Source organism: Neodiprion fabricii, chromosome 4 (assembly GCF_021155785.1).
Source record: "Neodiprion fabricii isolate iyNeoFabr1 chromosome 4, iyNeoFabr1.1, whole genome shotgun sequence".
In the NCBI taxonomy this organism is placed as follows: Eukaryota; Metazoa; Arthropoda; class Insecta; order Hymenoptera; family Diprionidae; genus Neodiprion; species Neodiprion fabricii.
The window spans coordinates 35,779,003-35,791,006 of NC_060242.1; the positions used below are offsets into that span (position 1 = coordinate 35,779,003).

The 12,004-nt window shown below is 44.2% G+C and overlaps 2 protein-coding genes across 2 annotated transcripts in view; one reads left to right on the forward strand and one right to left on the reverse strand.

The window, feature by feature from the left end:
* Positions 1 to 12,004, reverse strand: part of LOC124181005 (polypyrimidine tract-binding protein 1) — a 346,021-nt gene that overhangs the window by 263,508 nt on the left and 70,509 nt on the right. The gene's annotated exons all lie outside the window — the stretch shown is intronic.
* On the forward strand, positions 5,140 to 9,975 carry LOC124181006 (esterase FE4-like). The gene is made up of 9 exons (XM_046567065.1): positions 5,140 to 5,494; positions 5,945 to 6,076; positions 6,157 to 6,322; positions 6,897 to 7,273; positions 7,743 to 7,902; positions 7,983 to 8,161; positions 8,751 to 8,898; positions 9,002 to 9,146; positions 9,466 to 9,975. The coding sequence occupies exons 1-9, from the start codon at positions 5,303 to 5,305 to the stop codon at positions 9,737 to 9,739; spliced, it is 1,773 nt and encodes a 590-aa protein (XP_046423021.1). The 5' UTR covers positions 5,140 to 5,302; the 3' UTR covers positions 9,740 to 9,975.

Below are 12,004 nucleotides of genomic sequence, written 5' to 3' on the forward strand. Positions count from 1 at the left end.
ATGATTGGCATATTCAGCGTAATTCGAGCCAAGATACAAGTGATTCGGTACGTGTATTCATTTCCGAAGAGGGTTGAAAACTGCGCCGATCGTATACGGTTCGGTGTTTGGAGTAGATGTTAGATTATTCGGAAGCGAGGCCTGTTACACGGCCTGCGGTTTTCTAATAAGCATGGATAACGGAAGTGTTATAACGACGAGTTACCACGGTGGGGAACTGATGTTTTGTGCGATGAAAACCCGTCGTCAAGTTCTCGAGTGTAATAAATTCAAACGAAATTAAACCGATTACGTCAATGTTACGAGGGTTGCAGGGGATCGGAGATGTGCCCGTCAATTTGAACCTCGAGGGAAGGGAGAAGACTCGACGAACGATAATGTTTAGAATCGATGGAACGCAGGGATCCTTATATACTCGTCTTTATTCATTGTCAGCACCCGCAGGAAGGATCGATCAATTTTCTCTTCAATGACAACGCCACGTCAGCAAACATAAATAATTACAATAATAACAAGCTCGTTAAATCGTATCCTCGAATACCATCTTCTTTTTATTATTTTTTACTTTTTTTTTTTTATTTTTGACACTTCAATTTTTTTACCCAAATTGAGTTGCAAATTTTGGGTTAAAACGATTACACACCTTCCGAGAAAAAATGCATCACAGATTAAATTATCGACAGGTTTAAAATTAGCGGTAAAAAATGTCGATACAAACTTTGACACCCGATTATATTATAGTCTCAAAGTATATGTGTAATTCAGCGATGTACGAGCTGGGAGAAAATAGAAAACGACTGTGCCGGGAGGGCAAGTGAAAACGTTCCTGTTATACAGATGAGAAATTACAGTTGCGACAATGACGTGAAAATTTTCATCTCCTCTCGTCATTCTTGCTTGAGAATTCACGGAATGATTGATTCCGATATTTAGTTATAAGCGAAAACAAGAAGACTTCACGTATCGTCGTAAGTGTGTCTAAGCGGCGAATAAAGCTAGTGCCAGCTGTAGCCGAGCCAATAGTGCAAATCCGGTGACAGCTGCTCTAATAAATTCACGGACGTAACCCAGACGAAGAAGTGACGACGACTAGACGAAACTAACGTCGTTTGTTCTCCATCGAGTTGAAATTGTCATGTTTTATTTTTTTTCTTGTCTTTACCCTTTCGCATCGTCGTCTCGTCCTGATTCTACGATTCTCCGGCGCTTCCGACGTTTCGTTACACATTTCCTTGGAAATAAAGAGACCTACGCGAAAATTTGACGGCTTAATTGTTACTCCTACGAATGTTCGACGAACGATCATTTCGAATGACCGTCGCGACGTAATCGCGCGAATCGTGTAAGAAGGAGCGAAAATTCGAAGGGCAAGGGTAACGCGAGAGTGGTTAGTCAAAGTTAGCGAAGCAGGCAGGGAGAACGTGTTTCACACGTGCCCGTACGTGTACGTACTCCCTGGGCTCACTCAACCGTACATTACCAGGATTACGTCCTTTGTGTAATCCTGACCCGGGGTACGAGGTCCCAAACAACCCTCGAAGCATCACGTCGTAATCTGGTCTAGCTTCAATCGGAGCGAGACTAATTGTAAGACACCACTAGTGCTTACCATCCCCGCACCCGCAAGCCAAGCAAGCACAAACGACCGAGAAGTTTCTTGCCTCAACTATGCGACGAGCCGAGGATTTATCTCGAAATACAAATAGATCGGCGAAACCTTCTCGGCGATGAGATTCAAGGCAGAAATCCCTGCTCGAAGTCGTGACCAACTGTGAAACTGCAGATTCGCATCGCGCGTTCAAAAGCTCCGAAGTTCCAGTCTTGCGAACCTGTCCTGCCCTGTTTGGCAAGAAAAGCTTTTGCCGACTAACCGGGAAGATTCGAGCTTTGGGAAGACGCGTTACTTATTAGTGGCTACAAAGAGGAGGAAAATAGAATTCCTAGGACGCTAAGCGCTCGGTTACGACGCACGGAAAATTTTACGTAAGGGCAGAAGCAAAGGAGGAGAGGAGGAAAGGAAGGAGGGAACGACATTAATCCAGCCCGAGGCAATTTTACAAAGTCAAGTCGCGAGGCGACCGCTGCACGGCACCGAGGATCGAGGGGTGGAGGAATTTCATTTGTGTCGGAAATTCCGTGTACACACGGTATAATACGCCGTTCCATTTGCAACTGCGCGTTGCAACGATGTCAACAGGCGGTACTTTGGGGTGGAACTAGTTGATCACCGGGTATTAGAAGCACCGTGGGTAAGCGGGAAAAGGCAATTAGCCAGACTAGCTGCAGACGGTAGGCGGCAACGTACGCCTGTGCAACTGCACTGTAAAGCAGCGATGAAAGTGATCGAGAGGTCGCGGAGGAGAAAATGAAACAACCTCGGTGAAAAGCTAATGATGTAATCATTATTATTACGGCAGGCCATTTCTCCTCGTAACAAACTGTTTATACACCGCATTAATCTCCGCCGGTGATGCATCACTGGCTGCAAATCCGCGACCACCGGCATCTGCAGTTGCACCGATTTATCCGCACGACGGCTGACTCGATTTGATTTGCCCTTCGCTTTTCTGGCACATGTCGCACCCACCTTCGGCCGGATCGATGAGTTTTTCTTTTTTATTTTTTCTTTTTTTTTTTACCGAAAAGAGACGGAGGACGAAAGGGCTTCGAAATACGAGGATGGCGGTCCCGTGTGGTTACTTTTGTCAAATATTAGGCTGCATGAAAGCATTCAACGGTGAAACACTCGGAGCGTGACGGTTAATAATAGATTCCTGAAAGGTGAGAGAAAAATGTATAATATATGAATCCTGCGACCTCGTCGTACCGATGTGGAGTAAAAACTTTTCACCGACAAAGAAGATATCCCAGGACAATCTCTCCGATTTTGTTCCTTTTGTAATGTCTTACAGTAGACTAGAAACTAAGCGAAGCGTATTCATTTTCACCTGTCATCAAACACTTCAAAGGGGTAAATACGACTCCCAAAAATGGGTACCCAACAGGGTGATTTCTTGATGCACTTGACGTGTTTGAACGAGACCAACGCTGAAATGTTTCATTAATGAATAGAAACATTTCAGCGTTGGTTTCATTCGAATCCAAAGTTGGGTGCCCGTCTTTGGGAGTGTTTTCACCCCTCTAAAGTTTTTAATGCCAGATAAAAGAAAACAAAATACACGTCGCTTAGTTTTTATTCTACCACAAAGTATTACAAAAGAAATGAAATCGGAGAGATCGACCCATATAGGATACCTTCCTTACGAGTATGTCCGATCTGTTACTCCGGCACCTTATCCCCCGACGATCGCCTTTTCCATTCCCAGATGAACATACTTGTGTAATGCCAGCTGATTTACACTCACTCCTTCGAGCCGAGGGTGAATTGGTTAAAACGTCGTCAACGGTGTTTGGTGGGTCCATGTCGGTTTTGTAGAGATGAGCGAGTGGCGGAATGCGTGGTTTAGTGTCCGAGCGGTGAAGCCAGGCTATAGTCGCACATCCAGAAGCACGAGTGGCGACTGCAGTCGTTAAGTGCGATAAAGCGATCCGGGAGGCAGTAACTCAGCAATGCCGGGAAAAGTGGGGAGCCGCGTTTGATGCATGGCTCGGTTAACGCCGAGGTGGGAAAGCCGGGAGAGCCAAGACAATGAGCCCAGACGAATAGCTGATGAAGGTGGGCCGATCGGACGACTTGAAGAAAGGATCGCAGGCTTTCGGTCCTTGACTTACGGATGATTTTGACAGTTTGAACGGTAACCGGTGTCAGATCTACATATAGGCGGCATGCAGAAACGCGGCGCGAAGCGCCGAGGACAGAACCTGGTCAAGTGCCAGGAGGCCATGCAGCGGGCTTCTAAATCATCCCTCCCGAGGCTCGCGGTCTCCTAACACCCACCGAGGTGGCTTACTTAAGCGCGAATTTATGGAGTGCGCTTCGGCCCGGAATCTATGTCTGCAACGTTGGACGCGTTTCTGTTACGTTCGTAAAGGGGATTCGGCTAAGTGCTCAACATGTGTTTACCGCCTAATACGGAAGATAAGCTGCTTACGTTTCTCCGAAACATAGGGTCATTTTTTGACGCTACACAGCACAGAAGGGACCAGAACAAGTCAATGCTTGGAAATTTATTTTTTTCTCCTTGCGACTACTTTTGGGCAATGAAATCCATCCTTGAACGTATGGTTCGTCTTATTTTTTTTTTTTTTTTCTTCATTTTTGGAAAATACTTGCGACCGATAGACTTGAAAAAATATGCTACAGTTGGAGATTTGCATTTCCGTTACGTTTCCAGCTTCTTCGGATGTTTATTGTTAGCACTATCGTTGTGGAAGTGAAGCAGAGGGATGACTGTTTTTAGTCGAAATAGGTCGGAAACTTTCGGCGTTAGATGATTGCTAACCGCTTTGACGGAGGATCTTTAATTGAACACAGTGATTAATTTCCGAGCGAGGAGAGTAGGTACGCCATGGACGAGAGACCAAATCAACAGAGATGGAACTTGATTACAAGAGAAACAGGACGAACCGCTATTCGTGTAGTCACAAGTGGACAACGTCCAACCGCTCATCTCGACCCGCTAGCGTAGTTCAACCCTCACGCATATGTAACGCGTATCACCGGCGGTTTGCTTTGTGCAATATTCCAAGGTGTTTCCGTACGTATTATTCGATATTGCGAAGTAGATTGCGGAAACCGGTCGATCGTATGACCGAATACAGAAACGAACTTCCATGTTCCAACTGAATCGCAATATATAGCAGTTAGAATGAAAAGTTCAACAATCACGGATAAAATTTTCATGAATTAACTTTGCCGTTGAAAGAATTGAAAGAATTCGTATCAATTAACGATGGCAAGATCTTTTAAATTTGTTATATTTTTGACATTTTTAACATCTTTGACATTGGATAAACAGCGGAGAATATACGCCTGGGAAGCTACCTTGTTGTTTATCGTTGGATAAATTAAGCGAATATGATCCGGTAGGTCATAAAAATTACCCAACTCCATTGAAACAACAATGTCGCAAACGAGATGTTAGCGTACGAGTTGATTGAGGTTCAACACTTGTATATTCCGGTGTGATATCAGCTTGTGTACATTTTGGTAGAATTACGTAAAGCACACACTACCAAACTCAACGTGATCGGTAGCAGCGGGAATTCTCTCATAGTCACAGTCGGTCGCTTTGTGATATTGGAGGCAAGTTGATTTTCCTTTCGCTCTCCTGTGATGCCGATCATTTGTCTCTAAGCCGCGAGTTATTGTAGTGAAGGGTCGAATTTGACATTCAATAAAATGTGGCGCAGTGTGATTGTGATGTTTATTTCGCTGGGAATAGTATGGAGCCATAATCGACTGCCACCCCGGGTGACAACGCAATACGGAACCTACGTAGGAGTCTGGACTGAAACCGTCTCGAAACAACCCATTGCCAGTTTCCTTGGGATTCCTTATGCCGAAAAGCCTGTTGACCATCTGCGATTCAAGGTTGAAAATTTTTATTCAAAGTATAAAACGCGAGATTTCAGCGGTTACGTAGGTCACGCGACGTCGGCGAGCAACCCTTGGAATTTTTCTCCAGTTTCGCCAACCTAAGGTCAAGTGCGTTAGAGTGAAATTGAATTGTGGTTAACCCCTGAACCATAAATTGTGATCACGCAGGGCTTCGGATGTTAATTGTTGAATGGTCTCACTTAGAATTAACCACGGTCTTAAATAGCATTTATGGTTAATTGTAATGGGAAATCATGCATAGTTAGATACGTGAATTTTGATCATATTCTACCCGTATAGTATCCGACCATATTTTGTCCAGTATAAAACTTGAACTCGCCACGGTTTCTTTACAAATAGAAAAATAAATCCACTCAGTGAAAATATTGCTGTGTTTTGTTGACTGGAATTTCGAGCTAAGAATCTGCATTCTTTTCCACGTAGAAACCAGTACCATGGACGGATCACTGGCGAAGAGGACGAAATGCTACACAATACCGTGGACCCTGTTTATCAATCGAAGGATCCGGGAAAGGGAGCGAGGATTGCCTATACTTGAACATATTCACCCGCCAAGTAAAAATAACTTGAACATGAAAGATTTTGCGTTTCGTTGTAGTGGTTGATTAATAAAATACGAACTTGTCCGATTTTAGGAAATCCAAAACTCCAAGCGCGAGATTAACTCAACGAAACGGGCCGTGATGGTGTTCGTCATTAACGATATCTTCGGAAATAACGATAATTCCCTTTATAAGCCAGACTACCTCCTCGAACATGACATAATTTTGATCACCGTGAACTATCGTCTTGATTTTTTTGGTGAGCATGAAAAGACGCACGATAATTATTAACTCTGGACTAAGAATGACCGTAAATAGACTCAACTCTCCGATGTTTTACCCTCCGGGTATAGTGCGCGAGAACCTACATCTGTACTAGATGTTGACCACGACGCGCACCCTCTATTAGCCACGCAACAGTCGAATTACCCAACAGAATTCAGCTGATAAAAATTCGAATACACTAGTTCCGTCAAGGTTTGTTCGGTCAACTCGTTAGCCATACCAAGAACGGGGTTAACTTTGGGCGAGTTGGTAAAATGAGTTTCTGAATGTCGTGGGACAAAGCCATGCGACCGCTTGGACTGCCCGTTGTCTCGATTGAGAGGTGGTATCAAAGTAGTTTGAATTATTTACGGCACGGCAATTCCGAAAGTTGTTTTTCGCCTGGTAGAAAGTTGTTCGGAAATCGACCAAAGTTGCTATAGCCGAGGGTGGCGGTCGAAATTGATCGTACACAGCTGACTGAATACCCAAATCAGGTTAAAACGCTTATCGCCGCATGGTAACTGTGCGTTTCTTGCTAAGAAAAATTCCTCTGAAAATATTCGCAGGCTTTTTCACCACCGGCAACCACGTTGCCCCGGGTAACAACGGCCTGAAGGATATCCTGGAAGCGCTTAGGTGGATTCAGGAGAATGTAGCGGCCTTCGGGGGTGACCAGAACAGAGTAACCCTGATGGGGCACGGTCTGGGCGCTGGTGCTGTCCATTTGCTGGCCCTCTCGGAAAAATCTGAAGGTCTGTTTCACAGATACATAACACAGAGTGGAGCGGCCCACATGCCCTGGTCCTACCGCTTGCACGCCACGGCGGTAAATACGTCTTTGGAGTTTGCCGCATCTTTAAACTGCACCCGCGACACCAAGTGGGAAATTGTTCAGTGTCTGCGGAAAATTGAGAACTTCACGAGCAACGAAGATGACCTCGAGGTAAGGTGCTTAACGATCGTGTCATTGTTCCGGTTAGTCTCTTCCGTTTTGAAGAACTCAGGGTTACGCATCACCGACTCGACATTGCGACTATCGTAACTACGATGCTCCCAGTTTCGAGTCGGGCTAATGAGCAATTAGCAGAGACTCGAACCCAAGGTCGACTGCCGTTTGCAGCACAACCGTTGCACTGACGTAACGCGTGTTTAAATATAGAGATATATGAGACTCCCATATGTTTACGTGAACATGCGTCAAGGGCAATGAGACTAACGGAACACAAAACGACGAGAGCGGCGTGAACCAACAAACGGGTGTCGGCTAGGAATGGGAAATTTTCAAGTTCTGAAACACGTGACGGTCCACTCGACGAGTGGCATTCTCATTCTATTCGATTGGCAAACCTTGCGCGCGTCGGGATTCAAGTCGGCGCTAATTTAAGGTGAAATAATAGCTCGGAGTCTTTCAGATAGTCAGAGGATGGAACAGATTCGGTCCTACGGACGAGCCGGAGTCCGATGAGGCCGTCATCACTGATCATCCGCAAACGCTCATGTCGGAGGGAAAAGCTCGCGACATTCCGTGGCTAACTGGTGTTGTTGCTGACGAAGGCCTCGTGGTAACTATTCGTAAGTAACGTGGGATCACCACCTGCGCCTTGTGAGACGAGTTTCACGATTTATGAACTTGTGTATCATTATTTTTCAAGTATTTCATAAAAACGAATCACTGTGTCACTGGGAGCTGACCGAAAACTTTGAGGAAATCGTCAAGGCCGTAACAAACTGCGAATATTCTGTGAAGAACACGACCAAATACGCAAATGAGCTGTTAAATTTCTACTTCGACGATAACGTAGCAATTAATTGTGCGACGAACTTTATCGAGGTGAGTCGATTGGTAAATTTATTAGTGTAGTCCGGCCTCCTGTACCAGAGAAATCTATCTTACAGGGTAAAAATCCTAGAGAGATTACACTACGGGGACCTTTTCTACATTTTATTCTACAGTACGCGATCCTAATGAACGAAAAATCCTACAAAGTGTGGTCCTACGGAAAACGTTTAATCTGAAAAGATCAAAACAATCTTTTCTACCGGAGTTTTATTCTATGGAGTGCAGTCCTATATATTGCGGTCCTAAAGAAAATGAAGCCTAACTTAATTTTGTTTGTATTCTGTGTTGTAATTTCGAATATTGCCTAATTCACAGTAATCTTAAAGGCGCCAAGATTCCCTCAAATGCACTTTCCACACGAGTAATTCTGAACTTGTGTAGATTTTTTTATATCACTTTTATATCATGATAAAATAAAATTTTTGCCAAACTATACACTGTAGGGTAAAATTTGTGAAGAAAGGTCCTGTAGGATATTCTCCGTCGAACTTTTACTCCTTAGGATGTATTTCTGTGGAACCAGCCCCATTACCAGAAATACAGAGACGGTAAGATTTGATGAACTGTGTTTCGATCGCAGTTTGCTGGAGACGCCGTGGTCAATTGGCCGGTTCACAACGCGGTATCGATCCAGGCGAAAAAAATGAAGTCTCCTGTATATTTTTACAAATTCAACTATATCGGCACTTTCACCGCAACTCAGAAAGACGATGATCTGAAAAATTACGGTACGTATGCTCGGCACCGTAACTCCGGTAAAATATAGTACCTATCATCCATAATTTACCAAGCGCAACTTATTCTCGACGGTGTGATTATGTTGGATATTAGGTGTCTGTCACGGAGACGATTTAAATTACCTTTTCTCACTGCTCAACGAATTGCACGCGAACGACCTGCAGCTGAGTGACACTTCGAACGATACCTCAATGAAGTACTATGTTACTGAAATGTGGGCGAACTTCACAAAGAATGGGTGAGTAAGAATAACATGTTTTACCGTGCGTCGGAAGATTTGTCGTGTACGATAGAAAAAAAAATTACCTACAATGATACATGCGTAAAACAACTAACCGGGACAAAAGCACGACTGTAGACACATGATTCGCATTGAAGGCAAACGAATAAATCGATAAATATTAACGAATAGAAAGGAGGTCATTTTACCGAACCAAAAACAATTCGAGGCCATCGGCTTTGGCAAAACATCGAGACCGTTGAATATAAGCAAGTAGAGATTGAAATTATCATTCAGAACGGGAGGAGTTTAATACGCATTTTCTAACGTCTTGCAGAGTCCCCGTTCTGTCGTACATGCCTGAGTGGGAACCTTATACGGAGGGACATGCCTATAACGAGTTCACGCAAGATGCAAATTTCACAATGAAGGAGGAATTTTATCCGGACAGAATGAAGTTCTGGACCAACCTAAATGACAAATTATTAATAATACCAGAAAAGGACAACTCTGAAGGACCTGATGGGCGGAGCACGGGATCTCAATGTCTTTTTAAGACATCTGTGGTCTTGCTGCTGCATCTTTTGATAGTAATCATTTTCGCGCGTTGAAAATAGAAGAGAATCAGGAGAACTTTGCATAATTTGTTCACCACTGAGAGAAAACCAAGGATAAACTTGTAAATAACAAATGAAATAATGTTTAGAACCGTATAATATATATATATATATATGAGGTAAAATGTAGGCTCCACCTATAAATGTAAGAACCTTGCTTGGCTTCGTTCGCTTTCTTGATCTTATACCGTATAGTTGTTGATAAATGATACACGTATATTTTTCATTGATGTATCGTTGCATTGACTTCCGGCCTCGTTGCATTTTAAAATCAGTAACACCTGGCGGGACTAAAACGAGGGGAAGGAGGATAAGTTACGACGACACAGATTTAGCTGCACGTAAAGAACGCGACGCGTTTTCGTCCGGTTTCAGGTGCAGGTGCGTTGCGATTCAGCGAAGGGTGCCGGGATAAGGAGCGCCGTTCTGACGCGGGGCGTGGAATAAAGATGGAAGGGTTGCTGATTAATTTTCAGAGGCGGCAGGCTGGAACTGCGGGAAAGGTGGTACGGGGACCAAGACACGGCGGGGTGCATATTTTATATATAATACGAAACGCGCCAGCCCGGGCCGCGATGAAGTTTGTCATGTGGGCGGCCTGATTTTCCTATACGCGGCTAGGCACCCACTTGTAATCAACTTGGATTATACGCATGCCCGTTATTACCTTCTACCTTCACGTGCCATCCCGCCTCACCCGCAGCATAATCCCCGCACTTAGGCGTACGCCTGGTACCTACGCCCTACAAGGGTGGCTTACAGTTTTCAATGTCAACCACGAGGAAAAAATAATCCGTCGGATCTAATTCTATAAGGATGATCATCGTGTCCAAGAAAATTGTTTTTTTTTTTTTTTTCAACAAAGGTTGGAGCAATTTTGATATTCGATATTGTCGAGTTGAAAGAATTAAGATTCGTTAACGTAACTCCAACAGACTGTTTAGTACACGTTAAACGACGAACATATACCTACTTTCCGCATGCCGTCGGTTTTATTAACTAAACAAATTGAAACTTGTACGTATAAAAAAACGCTCCGGTATTACATGCGAATCGGTGAAATAAAATGGGATAGGAAAGCCACCCTCGAATCACAAAAGAGAAGGTGGCAGCTGCAGCGTGAAGAGCTGTTGAATGAAATCGCTGCGGGTAGATATATAAGAGAGCCGATTGAACGGATAAACCTGGATGATTTCGGTGAACCAACCGCGAGGATCTTCGAAGGCTAGGCTATTCGCCGTGACGGTAGTTGCATTGTCGGTGTATATCCGAATGGTGAAAATTGGCTCTGAATTTCAGGGGAACACTTGTTGGTCGTTGGATTACCCTGACAATGGATACGATTCCGACATGCGTCACCTTCTACGAGAACGAAGCGCGTGAGAATACGAAAGCACTCGACGGATATTTCCGTCCGTTTGTCGGTGGTGTTCCCGATATACATCCGCATACGTTCACGCACCAATCGTACGCGTCGCGTAAAGTCTGAGGATATCCCGTCGAGCGAGGATATTATCGGCTCTTCGCTCCCTGGTTCTATCCTTGATATTCCACTACGACCTGCCGTAACTTCGCTATAATCCTACACACGCCAGGTGGATTCGAATTAGAATGTAAAGGGGCAAAGTGCAAGCTCGCGCGAATTCTACGTGAGAAGCAAAAACTGTTACAGGAGGTAAAATAAATGTGAAACAGATAGTTTGAGTGGATAATGGAAGCGTAGATGTGATTTGTAAAAAGGTTCGAGCAACGGCTGAAACTAATATGTCTGGATAGACGGACACGAAAAGTACCGCGATACTGACGAAATGACCGAAAAATAACGTATTCGACAAATAAAAGATGAGGAAACTCAATATTGCGCGTCCGCTGTAAAAAGTGTAACAATTGATCACTTCCATTTTTCCCCCAACCATTAGCAATTTATCCACCCCTCATACTGCACGTTATTATATAGATCACGACCAATTTTCTTGCACTTCTTTCCATTCTCATCAGAGTGTTTCGGGTATTTTCCATTTCCATTTGTAATTCCCGTCCAAATGTCTTTAGACACCAATTTGTTCGTACGCCCAGCTCACTGATCCGCGGCTCTTCCTAACGGCCACGTGACGTCGTAAATACGGCTACGATTTCCGGCCAAAGTACAATCGTCATTTGTCCGCATAGATTCTATCCGACTTTTCCATTTACCGATCGATACGAAGCGTATCGGCGAATAGGTAGCACAAGAAGCCTCGTGATCAAGGGTCTTTAGTT